The following is a 20934-nucleotide window of genomic DNA, read 5'->3' as shown; positions in this document are numbered from 1 at the left end:
ACATGAATCCAAAAACAAGAATAATCACAGGGAGCTTTTTTTTCTTTTATTGGCAGGATGCCAGATCATGAGGTGCACATGACATTAGCTGTGTTGACACTGACAGTTCAGCTCACCCATCTCAGTTCTGGCCAGGCTTTTATGTCGGGTAAGATGATCCCTCCACTTGGTCATACACCAACATTAACAGCCTGGGTGCTCTGTGAATTATTTTATGACTTGATTTAGCAAAACCATCCGTGTTTTTTTCAGAAACAAATTCTAGCTCACCACAGCAGGCAGTGAGGGTGTTGATTTTTGGTATGTTGCTAAGTGGAGGGATTTGATTGTCTTAACCCATATAAAAACCAGGCAAGATCTGATAGTTAGCTGAATTGTTTACAGGATATTGAAGAAATGAGTGTGCCTTTAAGCTTTCGGAAGCTTACAGTTACAACCATCTATTGAACACATGACTTGACACAAAAACTTGCGAATGAATGGCTATTTGTTTTGTCCTGTCAATTTGCAAGTATCAAAATACAAAAACGTAGTGTGTTTTGTTCTATGAATTACGCCCATGAAGCTGAGCCTGGTGATGTTTCAGGTTCTTGAGGTCCTTGTAGGCTTTACCACACTGCTGGCACACGTGAGGTTTGTGGTGTGTGTGCGTCAGCAGATGCCTCTTGTAGCACGTGTAGTCTTTGAACGTCTTGCCACACTCCCCACACTGGAACGGCCGCACCCCTGAGTGCAGGCGACGGTGGGAGATAAGCCCGCTCAGATGTTTGTAACAAGCTGAGCACTGCGAGCACTGAAACGGGCGCTGATCCGAGTGTGAGCGAGCGTGCTCCTTGAGCGTCTTGGCATTGAAGAAAGCTTTTCCACAGATCTCGCAGACAAACGACCTAATACCCGTATGCACTTGCATGTGGTCTCTCAGAGTGTGCGAATCGGCATAGGCCTTTCCACAGGTAGCACACACGAAAGGTTTCTCCCCGCTGTGGGATAGGAGATGGCGCTTCAGGTGGGACGAGTCTCCAAACATGCGACTGCACTGTGAGCACTGGTAGCGAGCGCTACGCCCCTCCGCTGCCTCATGCAGGCGCTGGTGTCGAACCAGAGAGCTGGCTCGCAAGTATGCCGCACCACACTGATGGCACACGTGCGACTTCTCCCCTGGACAGCTGGAACTTTTCACGCACATCACATGGTGCTGCAGGTGCAGTCTCAGTGTCCACGTAGTGAAGAAACGTTTTGCGCACTGCTTGCAACGGTGAGGCCGGACACCTGCGTGGGTCTGCAGGTGATGTTTCAGCGACTTGGAATCAGCGTAGCTTTTCGGGCACTTGGGACAAACGTGGGGCTTGAGACCGCTGTGCGACAGCAAATGCCGCTTGTAGCCTGAAACGTCTCCGAACGCTCTGGAGCACTGCCCGCAACTGTAAGGCGTTAGTCCACTGTGGGTCCTACCGTGCTTCCTCAGTTCGTACTTATCCCTGAAAGTCTTCCCGCACTGGGAGCAAGAGTGAGATGTGGCCCCCACCTGGTGGAGCTTCTTGTGGCGTGAGAGCGAGCTGGCCTGCTGATACGCGGCACCGCACACCTGACACGCAAAGCGTCTCTGTGCGACGTTCCGTGTCCCGCTCCCCTTGCCCTTGATGGTGTGCGTCTTGAGGTGAACCTTGAGCTTCTTGGAGTTGGCGAAAGCTTTGCCGCACTGGTGACACACCCAGCCCTTGGGGGAGGAGGAGTGTGACAGCATGTGTTCCTTCAGGGAGGTGGCGTGCACGTAGGCCTTGCCGCACAGTCTGCACCGGTGGGGTCGCTCTCCGCTGTCATGTGCACACACAAAGTGGAGACATTAGAAATCAAACAACAAACGTGTGAAAAAGTGGGGTACAGGTAGTACACTAGTACTGCACCTGTCAAGAGAGCACCCTTGGTACTAGCCACAAATGTCTCTTCATTACAAGGGTCTTTTTATGTCTAGGATGATTTAACAGATGGATGAACATTACAATCAGCAGTGTTGCACCATGGGCCACAAGGATATAGCAACCTTCTTCATTGCTACAATAGGGGCGCAGTGGCGTGGTGGTAAGATGTCGGCCTCCTAACCGGGAGGTCGTGAGTTCGAATCCCGGTCGCTGCCGCCTGGTGGGTCAAGAATGGAGATTTTTCCGATCTCCCAGGTCAACTTATGTGCAGACCTGCTAGTGACTTAACCCCCTTCGTGTGTACACGCAAGCACAAGACCAAGTGCGCACGGAAAAGATCCTGTAATCCATGTCGGAGTTCGGTGGGTTATGGAAACACGAAAATACCCAGCATGCCTACTCAACGAAAGCGGAGTGAGCTGACTATGCTCTCATAGTACAGTGTGGGGAACCCATATGGGCAAACGAGCTCACATGTAACCAGAACATTCTGGAACGCTGAAGAAGAAGAAGAAGCTACAATAGGAAGGGGGTGTGCATTTTTTGGATTGTATTACTGAAGGGATCTCACACTGGATGTTCAAGCTGTGTTACTTAGTTTAACTGCTGTTCTCACCCTGTCAAATGAACAGGATAACCACAGGTGGAGAATAAATAAGACTTTTTTTCTACACTTGTATGATTCTGTTTGCGCATCTAACTTGCCAATGTTAAAGCTTTTGACTTCACAAAGTTCAAAGGCAACTAAAACCTGAATGAAATAAATACAAAATGTCTTCCAGAAATGTCCCAGCTGATCCACATATCAACAAGTCGCGTAAGGCGAAAATACAACATTTAGTCAAGTAGCTGTCGAACTCACAGAATGAAACTGAACGCAATGCAACGCAGCAAGACCGTATACTCGTAACATCGTCAGTCCACCGCTCACGGCATAGGCAGTGAAATTGACAAGAAGAGCGGGGTAGCATTTGCGCTGAGAAGGATAGCACACTTTTCTGTACCTCTCTTTGTTTTAACTTCCTGAGCGTGTTTTTAATCCAAACATATCATATCTATATGTTTTTGGAATCAGGAACCGACAAGGAATAAGATGAAAGTGTTTTTAATTTGATTTGGAAAACTTAATTTTGATAATAATTTTTATATATTTAATTTTCAGAGCTTGTTTTTAATCCAAATATAACATATTTATATGTTTTTGGAATCAGAAAATGATGGAGAATAAGATAAACGTAAATTTGGATCGTTTGATAAAAAACAATTTTTTTTTACAATTTTCAGATTTTTAATGACCAAAGTCATTAATTAATTTTTAAGCCACCACGCTGAAATGCAATACCAAAGTCCGGGCTTCGTCGAAGATTACTTGACCAAAATTTCAACCAATTTGGTTGAAAAATGAGGGCGTGACAGTGCCGCCTCAACTTTCACGAAAAGCCGGATATGACGTCATCAAAGACATTTATCAAAAAAATGAAAAAAACGTATGGGGATATCATACCCAGGAACTCTCATGTCAAATTTCATAAAGATCGGTCCAGTAGTTTAGTCTGAATCGCTCTACACACACACACACACAGACACACACACGCACATACACCACGACCCTCGTCTCGATTCCCCCCTCTACGTTAAAACATTTAGTCAAAACTTGACTAAATGTAAAAAGATAACAGATATTGAAGATTTTCTTGTATACGTCTTAAGCTACCTGACCAGCAATACTAGGTGTTATACTAATACACAAAGGCCATGAGAAAAAAACCAATGTTTTCTATTCCCTGACCGACCCTATTTTTTTCTCTTGTTTTGATCGTTAAAAAATAAAAAAAGCAAAACTCAATTTTGAAGATTTTTCAATGAAAGATACTCTTTTCTGGCATTCAGGGGACACAACTTGCATGATTTTCAGCAAATAAAAAGCCACATGTGCCTGTGCCAAAAAAAAGATAAAAACCGACTTTAATTCTCCCTACCACCCCCCCAAAAAAGTAACCGACCTACTGAACCTATTTTTTTTGGCATCTGTCATCTCAAACAAACAGTTTAGTGTGTGTGTTATTTTGGCTAACATACCTGTGTGACACAAGGTGCCTCTTGAGGTGAGTGATTTCCTTGAAGCCTCGACCACACTGGGGGCACAGGTAAGGAGTGTGGCCGCTGTGCGTACGCAGGTGGGCTCTCAGGTTGCTGTTGCTGCGAAAGGCTGAGGAACACTGCGGGCACTGAAATGGTTTTGCACCTGTAGGAAAAAAAAGATTTGGTTAAAATTGAGAATTAACTGCTCAAGAAATTAAAACTTGGCTGCTAAAGAGTTCAAGTTTTGATCAAGTCTTGCGTTATGTGAATGGAAAGTTTACCACAGCAAGCTAGTGAGAGCCAATTAATTCTTGTGTTGGTACAGTACGTGCATATTCAGAGTCGTAGGTGACCATTTCAAGTGTGCCAGTCAACAACAAAAACTTTGTCAATAAATCTGTCATTAAAACAAGATAATTATAACGGCAACTTGAAACACCAAGAGGAACTGGTAAGATTACAAAACCAAACACACGAAAGTTTCTGAACAGTCCATTAAAACATCTCAAATAAAAGCAAAGAGTACAGGGATGAGGTGCACAATGCGAAGGTGGGTGCCACCCAAGTGGGTGGGAATCAGCCTCGGGGTCTGATAGGTTGAAATCACCATCAATCTTAAGTTAATGACAACAAATCAGACCCCGCAGCTGGCTCCCACCCACTTTTGCTTTGTGCACCTGGGACCAGGTTAATATACCTCTCCAGTGAACAGTACCTGCTATTCAGACTTGGTCGTGTGACAGATGTTTTCTTCCACACGAGATTACGTTGATTGTCTTCGTTAGACATCAGCTAATCGAGTGTGGAAGAAAATTCTGTCACACGCTTTCCTTCTTTGCCACTACTAAAGCAAACGTGTGCAAGATTGTATGTTTAGGAGCATGGCAAGAACGGATTCAAACTCAAAATCGTCCCTCCAAAAGCCAAAAAATGCACACACGACTTTTATTTCTCCTGCTGTTATCGTTTCTTCTCTTTACACATTCGTCAACGCTCAGAATACTGAAAACCAATCAATCAATCAATATGAGGCTTATATCGCGCGTATTCCGTGGGTAAAGTTCTAAGCGCAGAGATTTATTTTTTCATTTTTTTTATTTTTATTTTATTTTATGCAATTGATATCGCGCACATATTCAAGGCGCAGGGATTTATTTATGCTGTGTGAGATGGAATTTTTTTACACAATACATCACGCATTCACATCGGCCAGCAGATCGCAGCCATTTCGGCGCATATCCTACTTTTCACGGCCTATTATTTCAAGTCACACGGGTATTTGAGTGGACATTTTTATCTATGCCTATTCAATTTTGCCAGGAAAGACCCTTTTGTCAATCGTGGGATCTTTAACGTGCACACCCCAATGTAGTGTACATGAAGGGACCTCGGTTTTTCGTCTCATCCGAAAGACTAGCACTTGAACCCACCACCTAGGTTAGGAAAGGGGGGAGAAAATTGCTAACGCCCTGACCCAGGGTCGAACTCGCATCCTCTCGCTTCCGAGCGCAAGTGTGTTACCACTCGGCCACCCAGTCCTCAAACGGCATCCCAGACGACAGTACTGTTTCCATACGCGAATGTAGCTTCCCTTGGAAAGTGGCTCGCTCAGGAGGCCTGTTTGTCTGACACTAGTATAAGGACAGAGTTCTGAACATAGATGACAAAGATTCCGGAATGAACAAACATTTCGCGGATGCAGACACAGAAAGACGTCATGAAGAATGCGATGCTTCAAAAGATACAGTCTGTGACGATGACTGTGACGTCATTCACATATATACCGAGACGTCATTCACAGTTGTTCGGTCACTTCCGTCAAAAAGTAGATCTCTCCACAATGGCTGCTCCTGTGTTTAGGTTTGTCAAGCTTGAGCCACTTTCCAAGGGGAGCTAAATTCGGGTATGGAAACAGTACTGTCGCCTGGGATGCCGTTCGCAATATTCTTAGCGTTGAAAAATTTGTAAAGAGAAGAAACGATAACAACGGGAGAAATGAAAGCCGTGTGTGCATGTGTGGGCTTTGTGATGGACGATTGCGAGTTTGACTCCGTTCTTGCCATGCTCCAAAGCGTGTAACATACAATCTTGCACACATTTGCTTTAGTAGTGACAAAAAAGGAAAGCGTGTGACATTACTATCTTTTGCTTACCTGTGTGAGTTCTCTCATGAGCAGTCAGTGTTTGTCTGTTGCACAGTTCTTTCCCACAGAGTCCGCACTGAAACTTGTGATGCTGTTTTCTGCTTGCTGTCTTCTGGGGAAGCTGGAGCTCCTGGACGGCTGTAGGAACGTTTGTTGGACACACACCACAAGGAAGCTGATCTTTGGTATCAAGTTCTGAATCTATCACAGTATTATTTGAGAGCACTCTGCGCGAAAGAGCTGTCTTTTTGCGTTCTCTGAGTTTCTTTGTATGTGTCTGAACATGCTGAAGAACTTCTAAAGCTGGGGACTTACTGCGCTGATCGTTCTGCTTCAAAAGGGAGGCCTTACACCTCAAGCCCAGACACTGATGCATTTTTAGCAAACTTGGCGTATCAAAGGTTTTGTGGCAAGCCCTGCACTCGTCTACTTTAGTCCTGCAGTGGGAGCGAGCATGTGTCCCAAGGTTGTCCAGAGACCTGAAACTTACACCACACTGCTGACATCCGAACCAGTCTGTGCTAATCAAGCTAGAGCTTTCTGCAACATTCTCAGTCAGTTTCTGTATTCTTGAGGTTTTCTCCAGGTTTGCATCAGTGCTTTTGCAATCAATCACAGAACCATTTGCCTGGCACTGTTCATTGTCTGGCTGAGACGGTTTTTGTTCATTTCCTTGCTCAGAAGCAATGTCAGTGTTTTGTTGCTGGTGTACAGCAAGCAAACTGTTGCTGAGGTCATGTTCAGTGTCTGTATCCCCCTCATAAATGCCTGATTCTTCATCATCACAGTTGGACTCTGCCAAAAGTGTTAATTCTACTTTCCTGTGATCTTCTTGACTGTCTGAAATAGCAAATCTACTACTCTTCTGGACTCCCATGCTGTGGCCTGTGCCAATTTCCAGTACTTCTACATTAGTCCAAGATGGTATTACTTGTGTGGAAGCAGTTTGTTTTGAAGTAGAGCGAATCACAGATGTCGATTTGGATTTATTTTCTGACGTATGATGTGGATGGGTCTTTTGGTGAAGTTGAAAGATGTCTGGCAGTAAAAACACTGCTCCACATGCGTCACACTTGTTCCTCATTTCTGCACTGTGACCTTGCATGTGAACTGCAAGCTGATCTAGTTCTTCAAACAACCGCGAGCATGCAAGACATTTGAGCTCTGCTTGAACACCTGAACTCTTGTTACGCCAAGTATTTGATTCTGCATCACTCGTAGATGTGTCCTGACTGTTGTTGTCTAGCGTTCCTGAATCATCTAATCTTACCTCACCATTGTCATCATCACACTCATCCTTGCTTCTTTCAACCGTTTCCTTGCCGGAGTGGTATCCCAGATTCAAGCTGGTCTGAGCAAGGGTATTTGTGCACTCAGAACCTGCTGCGTTGTCCCCATGGCTGTAAGGCATTGGTCCATGCTGATCATCCACAGCTCTACGCTGATCACCTCTTTCTCCACGACCACTCTCTCCAACATTTCCATCACCGGTGATAACTGTTGAAGTCTCTGACAGGCCACAGCACTCATCAAGAGCTGCTGGCTTTTCTTCCACCCACAAAGGAGACGGAGTGACAGTGGTGTGATGGGTGAAAGATGAAGCGGTGCTGGTGGCGGAGCGGGAGTTTGGTGGTGTCGTGGTGCTGGGAGAACACCTGAGGCAGCAGAGGGTGAGCGGTGTGTGGCACTGGAGACATAGTGCTGCCGACTGCTGGCCTCGCCATGTGTCTTCATAACTGGCAAAGTAGAACAAAATGGAAGTCATGAGTGGGGAAAAAACCAAGAACAGAGACATGAATAGAACAAATATAAGACATGACTGACTGTCACTTGCAAGCCATAACAAAAGTTGTGGAAAAGTGTTATAAAAAAGAAGTGAAAATGACTGTCATTTGCAACTCACACTGACAACTTGTTCTTGTAAGGATAATCTTAGGTCCTTATTCCAAACTTCCAGGTGGAAGGTGCTGAAAGTTTTTAAAGAATGTTTTTTGTTCACTACTGCACATAAAAAGTTTGAAACCTACGTAAGAAATGCAAAGATCTGGTCATGTGCTTTTGTGTGTACAAATGAACACACCAAAGATTGGCTTTTTGGGGGGTTAAAACTGTGCAAGAAGCCTAGCTTTACTATACAGTGGATCCCCCCCCCCCTCCCCCACTACTTTGTGACCATTAAAATATTTCAAAAAAATCAGGTATGAAAAAGAAGGGAGTCTTAAAATGGGGGTTAATATACAGAGGTCATGAACAGCACATCTGACAAAACTGGGTCTTAAAACGGAGGGCATCATAATTGGGAGGGGGGAGGGATTTCCACTGAATATGTATATATGGGTTCATAAGTGTATGCATGTCATGAATGTGCACATTCATTTTGTGCACATTCAAATGAATGTGTGTGCCTCTGTATTCCGTGTGTGTCAGTGTTGTTGTGTGCAACCATGAACTCTTGTGAAATGTACAGACTTTCCTGGCAGTAAATATCTGGCAACTGAAAAGCTCACATACTATCGCAGTAAGAAGGTGGCAATGTCAGCATCAGACGGCAAGCCACGGACAGCCCCAACGGCGCGCCATGGGTCCAATGCTTCTCCAATGTCCACACCGCCATCTCTTGACCCCTGCAACACACACATCAGAGTGTCATAATACAGTTTCTCATGAAAAAACATGAATGCATTTGCTGCACACACCAAGTTTTCTGTCGATGCTTATTCACCTTTAGAACTGTAATCATTTTACTATTATCTCCTACTTTCTCTTCTTTCTTTTCTCTTCTGTATTTGTTGCACGCACCGAAAGTTTAGCTTGTGCTTCCTAACCTGAAGAACTGTAATTATTTTACTCTTATTTCCTTCTTTTTCTTCTTTCTCTCCACTTCTGCATTTGCTGCACCCACCAAAAGTGTTGCTTGTGCAGCTTCCTAACCTGAGGCTGAAGAACTGTGATCCTGGGATCTTCTTTCTCTTCTTTTTTTCTCAAAATGTCACTCTTCGATTGCATTGCATGTCTGTCAAGTTGCAATATCTATCACAAATAGGACTTATACTTAGATCTGCCATCCAAGGGTGAAAGTCTAGATAGTCTTTCTTTATTTGGTGTTTAACGTCGTTTTCAACCGTTCAAGGTTATATCGCGACGGGGAAAGGGGGGGGGATGGGATAGAGCCACTTGTTAATTGTTTCTTGTTCACAAAAGCACTAATCAAAAAATTGCTCCAGGGGCTTGCAACGTAGCACAATATATGACCTTACTGGGAGAATGCAAGTTTCCAGTACAAAGGACTTAACATTTCTAATCTTTACAAACATTGACTATATTCTATACAAGAAACACTTAACAAGGGTAAAAGGAGAAACAGAATCCGTTAGTCGCCTCTTACGACATGCTGGGGAGCATCGGGTAAATTCTTCCCCCTAACCCGCGGGGGGAAGTCTAGATAGTAAAATATATGATTGTTATAGACAGGTTTGACTGTACATGTACCTCAGAGCATGCATGGTAAGAATGAACCCAAAACAGAGTGGGTGAAATGATACCAAAACATACCCTGGAGATCAACTGATGAGTTCCTTTAATTGACAAAATATCGGCCGCCATCGTCACTGCAACATCAGTTCTTCAAGTGCTTGCCCTCCTGGCTTTGTAAAATCCAGCATGCTCCATGGCCCGCGCATCTTCAACGTTCAGTCTGCAAACAAATTGTAATGCAACTTGAATACATTTCTGTTTGTTGATAAATTCTAGCATGTACAAACTACAAGCTGACTCCATCACTGAATGTGGCAAAAATAAATTAACCATGACACCTGTGCAAATTTGAAATGAGGTTTCCAAGGTCAGAAAGTCTGAAAGTGTCTATGAAAGTGAGAGGGAAAGAGAGAGAGAAAGATTCAGATTCTTTTTCATTTGCAATAGTACTGTGCTGGTGGGAGACGTCGCAGGAACGAACAGTGGGAGGTAATATGCATGCAATTGCAAGGGCAGATCTGAGCAATCCGAGGACATAAATAGCCCTTTAAAAGTGACTTCACATGTTGAAAGTAGAGTGAACATATGAGATTCACTCATGCACTGACTCAGTGTGCTATGACGGTTAACATCACAGGGGCAATAATTATACACAATTAAAGCTGTGTTGGGACTCTCCCAGTCACTGCATATAACCATGCTCTTCTTGAGGTTCCGAATTTTTAATTCAACGCTTAAAGATTCGTTCACACACGCACATGCAAACAGTAACAGTACACACTCTCTCTCTCCTCCTTATCTCTCTCTGCCAGTGTCAGTTAGTGTAAACTTGTAGTGTCGTTCCCACATCTCTGTAAGTCCCTGTCATTAAATTAACACCGATTGATGACCCTGCGGCCTTATAAGTCAGGCATAAAACAGCTGTCACCTTCCTACGTTTGACTTTGATTGACTAAAACGGTTAATAAGATAATTGACCTTTTAGACACAAAAGTGGAGATATTCGTCCAGTTTCATTGCTGTACAGGCACTGCCATGATTTCTCGGCTCGGAAGCTTGCACATTGAGTTCGTGTAGACTCGGCATTTTCCGTATCTGAGCATTATCTACTAAAGACCCAACAAAAGCGTGGACAGCGAATACAATTCTAAACGTACAATTCATTATCGTGTTTGCCAACCAAACAGTTCTTTTTGTTTGGGATTAACTTCACGGGACGGAAATCGTCGACAGCAATCGGAAATTACCGAACCGATCTAAAAAGCGTCGTCTGCTACACAAACACAGGACAGAAAGTGTGTGCTTGACCTAGGAGTCGAATCCAAGCGGCTGGATAAAAGAAAAAAGAAAAAAAAAACACAACATAATTTGGTACACTTTAACATTTCTGTTTTGTTATCATCCACGTTTCTTTTTAAAATCCATGCCCAGTTAAAGTTCATCATTTTCAGTTAAATGTTACCGGCAATTCATCAGTGTCGGAACACAATCAAGCGCAGAACTGACATTCATAGAAAAAAGCTTACAGAAATCGAGAAACTAGTTATTACGTAGTAGGCTACACCGGGGAACTGAACAAGGTTACCATGACATCACGGCCTGTAGTTTGTATACGCTTTGAAAGTCCATTTAAACTGGGTCTCATTCAGTTTTTGAAGCTTATTCAAAAGTATTTTGCTCGTCTTTTCATGAGTATGAATGGAGTGCAGTCGTGCGTGCGCACACAGAGCCCCAGTTTGTGTCCACATCGCCGCCTTTAAAAAGAGCCTTCGAAACCTAAGCAAGGTACAGGCTCTTGATATCATCATCGCCGTCATCGTCAATTGTTATCATCGCTGTGGTGAGTCTGTCGGTACCTCTCCTTCTGTCCCCTCGTTCTTCAGACACACCCATTCTGGCAACTTGAAAACACTTCGACTCACAATCTCAGACTATCTGGCCATGAGATAAGACAATCCCTCCACTTGGTCACATACCCAAAATTAACAGCCTGGGTACTCTCTGTGCACAGCGTGGCCGGGTTTTTTCTCATGAATACATTTTGTGATTTATGTTTAAAAGAAATAAACTTGATTCATTAAGAAAATCAAGTTCCAACTTACCCCAGCAAGCGAGGCATGATCTGTATGTCTGTGTGTGGGTGGCTCGAGTAGGAGATTGCAGAGAACACATTTCGTTCCAGTTCTGTGTGGGTGCAAAATGAACAAATACATAAACAGATAAGAAAAAAATAAGTTGGAACTTGGATAATAAATAAATACATATCTGAATTTGTTAGGCCTGTGGACAGCCCACTCAAATCTTGCTGCTTCACTGCATTCAACATGGCCGTCGATCTGAACAAGCTTTCCAAACTTAGTTAAAAAAAAATCCAAAAAATCATTGCGTAGCAATAGGCTTAGAGGTTTGTGAGCCGTCGATTTAATTTCATATTAACACTCATCATTTTGGCTTTGGGAGATAAACTCCCTCCCACGGCTACCGACAAGAACTACCACTAACAAGGTAAGATCATCGTACTTGCTCTATTCACACGTAGATATTTTTGTCAAGGGACTAGACGAAGGCTGTTTTTCACACAATAGAACAGAGTTCTACCCCTGTTTGCCCAAACATGATTGTCAGTAATCTTTCGTCAAACTTTCAGTTTGTACTGAGGTGACATCTAACCGAATGTATTTCTGCACACTGGAAATCAAGATGGAGGCTATACGGTGTGTTTGGGTATAAATGTGTGTGTGTGTGTGTGTGTGTGTGTGTGTGTGTGTGTATGTATGTGTCAGGGTGTATCAGATGTGTGTGTGTGTGTGTGTGTGTATGTGTGTATGTGTGTGTGTGTGTGTGTCAGGGTGTATCAGATGTGTGTGTGTGTGTGTGTGTGTGTGCGTGTATGTGTGTGTGTGTGTCAGGGCCGTATCAGATGTGTGTGTGTGCCGGTGTGTGTGTGTGTGCCTTTGTGTGTGTGTGTGTGTGTGGTGTGTGTGTGTTTATGTAAGTATGTTTGTGTGTGTGTGTGTGTGTGTGTGTGTGTGTGTGTGTGTGTGTGTTTATGTAAGTATGTTTGTGTGCGTGCATGCATGCGTGTGTTCGCGCGCGCGCGCGAGCGTGTGTATGTGAGTGAAGAGCGAAAGCTACTAGAGATATGTTTTTGAAACTCTACATACGATGTTGTCTGAATGATAATGTCCCCACACGTGGTGTTATTTCTTTCTCGTACACATAGCGACCGCATTTTCTCATCAAATCTATCAAATCTGTTGTTATACAGTCTTAGAACCAGTCCGGATTATGAGATTGCATTCTGCTTAGAAGCTTAAAGAATAATTAACGAATTCGCGAATTAAAATTCTGCTTGAAAATGAAATTACAATTACAGATGTTTTCAAAATGTTCTTTCCTGAATAAAAAATATATACAAGTTTTGATTTTGAATTGAAAATGTGCCAAAAAAATAAAGAACATCCATTGTATGCAAGTTCGGTTCATTGTTAGTTTCTCTGAGAAGGGTCAGCTTCAAATCTATCCTTGTTAAACTTGCTAAAAACTACTGGGAGTGTAAAGCCCACAGCACCAGCCGTTCGTCTTCTTCCAGATTTCTATCAAAGTACTAGGGGGTCCTTGACGTCGTCACAGGACATTTCCCTTTAGGGACATGAGTTGATGATACGCTACAACAACAGATTTCTAGCAGACTATCAATACTGTTATCAACCACTCCCCCGAAATCGGCGTATGGCTGCCTGAATGGCGGGTTAAAAAAACGGTCATACACGTAAAAATCCACTCGTGCTAAAAACATGAGTGAACGTGGGAGTCTAAGCCCATGAACGAAGAAGAAGAAGAAGAAGTTATCAACCACACAGAGTTTTGGTTTTGGTGTTCAAATACTGATCTCTTTTGAACCAGTGGAGCGGTTGATTGTTTTGTTGTTGCGGTATTGAAAGCTTAATTGCTATGTACAGCTTTTATTTGGCAAGTTAATCAAGTGAGGTCAGGTCGGCACATTGCGACGTTGGAGCTGTAAGGGTTTCAAGCCAAAGTTTGCAAAACAACGTTTGTCATTTCAGGCTAAATAGCTCAAGTGCATGCTGTTGAGTAGCGATGTGGGCAGCTTCTTCTCTCATTTATCGAAAGTATATTTTACACATAATTATATTTATGCTACATTAAGCTAATTCTTTGAACAGCTTTTATACAATCTACTTTGTGCCAATAAACGTTTACACTTAATGTGTAATAAATGTGAAAATACATTAATTTACCATTGTATATTTGTTTTATTCTCTCCTCCTTTTAGGATCTTCTAAAACAGGACGGAAGGACCCGTGAAACCATGATCCAGTCTACCGCTATGCAGTTTCCCTTAAGATATGTGACTGGCACTGAGCGGCCGCTGAGACCAGTGCGTTAGAGTTGGTACAGATCTCAAGCGTGCTGTATTAAAGCGTGATCTACAGGAGAACTTTGCAAAGTAAAAAGGAACAAAGAAAGAAGAAGAAAACAACGAAAAAGAGAGAAAACGTTGAAGCATTGACAATGAAACGCTGGTCGTTCAGTGCGGCCCCTTTTTGTGTGTGCTGTGATGTGATTTTCTTTGACAACGACTTGACTAGTGGTATTCCAGACTAAGTTGTTTCCTAAGACTAAGTTTCTTCCTAATCACAAAACTTCATCTTGCACTTCAAAAAGAGGCTATAGGTACGCCAGACTGAGCTGAAGATCTCGTCATTACCAGAAACCGTCCGCCTGTGCACGAGACATTATTTTAGTTATTGCTACGCTAGATTGAGCTGAAGATTTCTTCATTGCCAGCAAGTAACCGCTTGTGCTTGAACCAGAATTTGAAAGTAACCAATACTCCATTGCTATGGCGACGAGACGTGGCAGAATTTCCGATGTGTTATCGGAAAGGGAGGACCGTATGACGTGCAAGATCTGTCTGGACATTTTCCGGGATCCCAAGCTGCTTCCTTGCTCGCACTCGTTCTGCAAGAGCTGTCTTGATGACGTCATCACACGTCACCGCGGGGAGCACTTTCCTTGTCCAGTATGTCGCGAGAAGATTCGCCTGCCTCCTGGTGGCGCCACCGCCCTCAAGAACAACCACTACCTGGATGCTGCTGATCTGGAACGAGCAAGAGACAGAAGCCTGTGCAAAGACAATCACTCCAAGCCTCTGTATTACTGCACACAGTGTCAGATCCCCGTGTGCCTTATCTGCAGGTCAACCAGCCATGACGACCACAAAACTGAGGATCTTCGCGGTGCAGTGATCCGGGCAAAAGCCCAGCTGACGCAAGACAAAGCTCGCCTCCATAACAGCTGCACAGAGCTGAAACAGTGTGCGGCAACGACACGGAGGGAGCAGCAGACTTTACAAGACGAGAAGACAGCCATGGAGACGGCAATCCACGACAGACACGCCAAGCTCGTGGCTCTGGTCAACCAGATCCGGGACGAGCAGCTGTCTTCGTTGCAAGAAATTTACTTGGATTCGAAAAAAGGACTAGCCTCGGACCTGGACTGTATCAACAAAAACCTGGATGAGGTCCACAAGCTGGATGTGATGGTTGAAGAGGCAGTCAGCAGCGGGTCTGGATGCGAGCTTCTGTCTGTTTCTAAGCAGATATTAGTTGGTGTAGGAGGCGAGCGGCGTTTAGGGGAACTGACGTCATTGAAGCCCCGCGTTATCTGTCGTCCCTTTCTCCGCTGTGACGTCGAACATGACGTCATGAAGGACTACGTTCGTCATTTCGTGGGTTGTGTGGACCTCACGTGGATGGAGCTTGCAGGGCGGTGGGTGACGATGGTGGAGCGGTTCCGCTGTGGGGAAGAGGAGGACATCGAGGTGTTCAGTCTCAGTCCACTTGGCAACGGTCAGGTCTATGTGTCGTTAGCCCAGCATGCTGCTTCAGGAAAAGATTCCACCTTGGCAAAACTCGACCAGAAAGAGAAACACGGGCAACAAGCCACCACTAAATGCCTGGAGAAAAGTGGCTCTAAAAGTGAGAAAAATCAAGCCGGGTGTGCTGACAAAAGTAGGGACAAGGACAAGATGCTTGCACATGTTGTAAGCAAGCTAACGGCTGAAGACGAGAAAGCAGGTATGCTGCAGTCACACACTGACAGGTTCATCACCTACGATAAGTCCCAGAAGAAGACCAACTTCAGACTCCACAACAACATGGCGGGGAAGGCTTATGTCAAGAAAGAGCGAGTCATATCCGAGGACCCGTTGAAAACTAAAACTACAACGGAGTTTATCATCCAGGTGGGAGCCCACCGCGCGTTGGACGTGGACAGCAGCGAGCAGCTGTTCGTTGTGGTGGAGGAGGCCCAAGCCCCCGACGGTCAGCGTAAGGTCCATTTGTACCGTCGTGGTCAGCAAGCCGCCGTGGCCACCTACAGTCCCCCCACTGCCCGCTGCCGCCCGTCCGACGTGTGTTTCTACAAGGTGGCTGGCCAAGAGCGCCTGGTGGTGGCGGACGAGGCCACGGACAGTCTGCACGTGGTGAGCGTGCAGGGCGGGGAGATGCGCTTTGAGCGCTACCTGGCCCCGGGCTGTCCGCTCTTGGTGCAACCCACAGCACTCAACACAGACACTCAGGGTCGCCTGTGGGTGGCCTGTAGAGGGGGCGGCATCCTCACCATCTCTCCTATTGCGTGACATTAGTGTTTCACAGGGAAGCTCTGGATGTGTGGAACCTGCTCACCCCACATTCTTAGAACTTATACGTTTTATTCTAAACTTTTCTTTTTGCCCTTTTTAGCCGCCCCTGCCTCCGGTCTAGAAGAAAAGATTTTTCATATATATTTGACGATGCAGTCACGATGATCTGTATTGTAAAGCAACACAATCATTACATCAAGAGTAGACGGCGACAATAACAGCTACTATTCGTACAGTCCTTTTAAAGATAAGCTTTTTGACATACATTTACCATCTGAACAGATTCGGGCTTCCATGCAAGACGCATTTGCCACTCTGAAACAGGAACTCAATACGATGTTTTAGTCATGTCTTCAAGAAACAGACGCGGACCTTCACTGATCCACCCTCATATTTAAATCCTGAACTATCATCAAATGAGAGGATGTCAGCCTGGGGCGGATTCCTAAAACACAAAATGATTGATGAACACGCAAGCACAAGACCAATTGCGCACGGAAAAGATTCTGTAATCCATGTCAGAGTTCGGTGGGTTATAGAAACACGAAAATACCCAGCATGCTTCCTCCGAAAGCGGCGTATGGCTGCCTTAATGGCGGGGTAAAAACGGTCATACACGTAAAATTCCACACGTGCAAAAACACGAGTGTACGTGGGAGTTTCAGTCCACGAACGCAGAAGAAGAAGAAGAAGGTGGCTTAAAATATAATTAATGAATTTGGTCATTAAAAATCGGAAACTTATTAAATTTTTTTTTTAAACGATCCAAAAATAATTTCATCTTATTCTTCGTCATTTTCTGATTCCAAAACATATACATATGTTATATTTGGATTACAAACAAACTCTGAAAATTATAAATATGAAAATTATGATTAAAATTAATTGTCCGAAATCGATTTAGAAACAATTTCATCTTATTCCTTGTCGGTCCCTGATTCCAAAAACATATAGATATGATATGTTTGGATTAAAAACAAACTCAGTACGCTAAAAAGAATAGAGATACAGAAAAGCGTGTTATCCTGCTCAGCGCGACCATTACCGCACTATTCTGGCTTGTCGATTTCACTGCCTTTGCCACGAGCGGTGGACTGACGAAACTACGAGTATGCGGTCTTGGTGAAAAAATGCAGTGCGTTCAGTTTCATTCTGTGAGTTCGACAGCTTGACTAAATGTTGTTATTTCGCCTTACGCGACTTGTTTTACTTTTGTTTGTTTGTTATACATATCTTCCCTTTTTGATAAACCGTCATAATAAATATTAGTTTTCCAGTCTAATATTTACATTTGTACATATATGCAGAATGAACATACTTTCAAAACTCCTCTGAGGATTTGACTCCGAGTTTGTGACTCAGTTCGTTCATTTAAAATTTTGTGTAATCGATGTTTCGGTTGAAAGCCCTTCAGTATATTCTGTTTTTGTTTTCAGATGTTTATTAAAAAGAGATTTTATGTTAAAGGGTGACCACCCAAAAATTTTTACTCTCTAAAATTCTAATACTTCCCACATGTCACATTGTGTTATGCGAATAATTTCATGTTTGGTGTACATTATCTTGAAATGTAGGATGATAATTTTAAACATTTTGAAGCATGTAAGTCAAGTGCTTTGATATTTATGCTTTAAAACAATTATTTTTCAAATTCGGAGATTACCGCAACATTAATTTTGAAGGTTTGACAATGAGCAGTACCCACACTCATCCGACTTGAACCCCTCGGACTCCTTGAAAGTGCTATTTCAACTCATGTTTCTGAGGGTGGTTTGTGTATGCAAGGCACTTTAGAAAAACCAACAGGTAAAACTCTGGAGTGCTAAAATCGGGTAAGTGTGGCAACCACTTAGTGCCATATCTCGTACTTTTAAGTTTCCCCGAATTTGGACTTTTTTTCTCCCGAAAGAACATAAAAGTCAAAACATTTAACTTACAAACTTGAAACTGTTAGCAAATATTATCCCGTATCTCAAGCCAGTGTACACCACACATGAAGTAAATCGCTGAAGTAATTAAGGAGTTATTAGTTTATGAACTGGTTGCATTTTTTGGTTTAAACAAGGTTTTATTACAACGGGAAATAATAGGACACGAACTCAAGCGAACGCTTATATTACGTGTCCTACGCAGTTGTTTTGGGGGGTCACTCTGTATTTAAAAGATTTATCTTGCTCAAAACGTTTGTTGTTGTGAAAACTTATTTTCAATTAGTTGGCACAGAATATGATAATTGTATTTATACACTTTGGACCACTGAATCACAGAATCTGGGAACAGTATAATTTATGAAAATGAAATGCAATTCTTTGCAGTGAAAAGAATCTGAAGTTAAATGCATTAAAAGCTTTCACGTTAAAAGTAAACCAATGTTTTTCACTGATTTCACATGAAAGCGTGTACTATACTCCAGCTGTGTGAGTGTGTGTGTGTGTGTGTGTGTGTGTGTGTGTGTGTGTGAATCGATAACTTCAAAGGAATTTTCTGCTGTAAGTTTTTTTCACAGAGACATGACGGCGGCTGGTTGAACTGTGCTCTCTGTGCGGAGCTAGTGGATCAGTCGTTGCACCAACATACTCACACCGAGTGGGTGGCCGAGTGGTAAACGCACTTGCCTCGGAAGCGAGAGGTTGCGAGTTCGACCCTGGGTCAGGGCGTTAGCAATTTTATCCCCCCTTTCCTAACCTAGGTGGTGGGTTCAAGTGCTAGTCTTTCGGATGAGACGAAAAACCGAGGTCCCTTCGTGTGCACTACATTGGGGTGTGCACGTTAAAGATCCCACGATTGACAAAAGGGTCTTTCCTGGCAAAATTGTATAGGCATAGATAAAAATGTCCACCAAATACCCGTGTGACTTGGAATAAAGGCCGTGAAAGGTGAATGCTCGCCCTAATAGGCTTGAGGTTTGCTGGCCGATGTGAATGCGTGATATATTGTGTAAAAAATTCCATCTCACACGGCAGAAATTAATATGTAAAGCGCATTGAGCATATATATGATTATGCGCTATATCAAATGTCCATTATTATTATTATTATTATTATTATTATTATTACACACACACACACACACACACACACACACACACACACACACATACACACACATACACACCATACACACAGACAGACAGACAGACACACACACACACATACACACACACATATACACACACACACACACATAAACGCGCGCGCCCACACACACACACGCACACATACACACACACACACACACACACACACACACACACACACACACACACACACACACATACCTTCCCCCGATTCAGCCGAGTAATAGTAACAGGAGATCATCGAACTTGACAACGAGCTGACAATGAATCATGAAAACGTCTGCCTCTCACCGCTTCTGTGATAAAGGGCAACTAAATGATTAAAAAAAAAGTGTACTGGATAGGGCGCCTGTGGTAGAACCACCATAAGGCATTGCGTCTGTCTGGATCGCACGCCGGAGAATCGCCGGAAACGCCAACGGTGCGTACTCACCTCGCGCGTGCATCCGGTGGCGATTCCGATCGCGTGTGGTTGGAAAGTGTTCTCGTTTGAGGTCAGTTTGACGTTTATAAGTCTGATTTTACTTTAAGCAAGCGTATTTTTTTCTTCTTCTTCTTCTGCGTTCGTGGGCTGAAACTCCCACGTACACTACGTGTATTTTTTGCACGAGTGGAATTTTACGTGTATGACCGTTTTGACCCCGCCATTTAGGCAGCCATACGCCGCTTTCGGGGGAAAGCAAGCGTATGAAACATTAGGCTCGTATGTTACATCAACCGTTAGGTTGTTTCATGCAGATTATCTAACATACAACTAGTCAAACGCCGTTTTTTGTCTCTCTGTCCCGATTTTTTCCGTTTTGATGGTCGTCAGTTTCTCCGTACTGATTCTTTGTGGAACAAAAGAGTATGTTTTAAATCGCACTTTAATGTCTACTTATACAGGTCGTGAAGTGTTGTGACCCTAAGTTGCGTCTAAGTTGTTTTAAAATAATTTGAAAGAACTGATACTGCAGTTCGATGACAACGGTGCGGACTGTAAGGGCGGATCTGGGGGGGGGGGTTACACGGGTTACGTAACCCCCCCACCCCCCACCCCCCCAAAAAAGAGGTAATTTATTGGCTCAGGATGCACCAGATAGCTCTATTTTGCTTCTTTGGATAAAAAAAATTTCCGGGGGGGCATGCCCCCGGACTCCCCTACAGGCTTAGGCGCCTTCGGCGCCGTCAACTTGTATCTTCGCAGTCATTTTGTAACCCCCCCTCCAAAGTGAATTGATCCGCCCTTGGTCCGACATGTACCACTGAAACAACGGTGCGAAGCAGAGTCTGTGCAAGGGATACAACGGTGTTGACAGGCAATATTTCTACACAAAAATATTAAAATGACATGATATTGATTTTAACTCTGAACAATATTTTCTTAATTCATATATTTGCACAGATAGTTATTATGATACTTGACTATGCATCCGTTGTTTATGTTTGTTAACATTGAAAGCATTCCAGTGCTTGTTAAGTTGTGAAGTGATTCAGTGATTTTGTCGGATGTAAATTCCCACTAGTAATTAATACACTGGCATGTCAAGGGGCTTTCAGAGCAAACATGTATATATATATGCAAACAAA

At 43.6% G+C, this 20934-nt stretch overlaps 2 protein-coding genes across 2 annotated transcripts; one reads left to right on the top strand and one right to left on the bottom strand.

Moving 5' to 3' along the window:
• Window positions 1–31: 31 nt before the first annotated feature.
• On the bottom strand, window positions 32–10748 carry LOC138975867 (zinc finger protein 11-like). Its single transcript, XM_070348636.1, has 6 exons — window positions 10598–10748; window positions 9698–9839; window positions 8657–8769; window positions 6155–7881; window positions 3999–4164; window positions 32–1814 (listed from the first exon to the last, which is right to left on the bottom strand). Exons 2-6 carry the CDS (start codon window positions 9746–9748, stop codon window positions 545–547), a joined length of 3327 nt encoding a protein of 1108 aa, XP_070204737.1. The 5' UTR covers window positions 9749–9839; window positions 10598–10748; the 3' UTR covers window positions 32–544.
• A 1162-nt stretch (window positions 10749–11910) lies between these two features.
• On the top strand, window positions 11911–18655 carry LOC138975866 (uncharacterized). Its single transcript, XM_070348635.1, has 2 exons — window positions 11911–12124; window positions 13917–18655. The coding sequence occupies exon 2, from the start codon at window positions 14487–14489 to the stop codon at window positions 16284–16286; it is 1800 nt and encodes a 599-aa protein (XP_070204736.1). The 5' UTR covers window positions 11911–12124; window positions 13917–14486; the 3' UTR covers window positions 16287–18655.
• The last annotated feature ends 2279 nt before the right edge of the window (window positions 18656–20934 follow it).

This window comes from Littorina saxatilis, linkage group LG9, assembly GCF_037325665.1.
Source record: "Littorina saxatilis isolate snail1 linkage group LG9, US_GU_Lsax_2.0, whole genome shotgun sequence".
In the NCBI taxonomy this organism is placed as follows: domain Eukaryota; kingdom Metazoa; phylum Mollusca; class Gastropoda; order Littorinimorpha; family Littorinidae; genus Littorina; species Littorina saxatilis.
The sequence above is the reverse complement of the archived record's forward strand: the minus strand, read 5'-3'. Positions and strand labels throughout refer to the sequence as shown.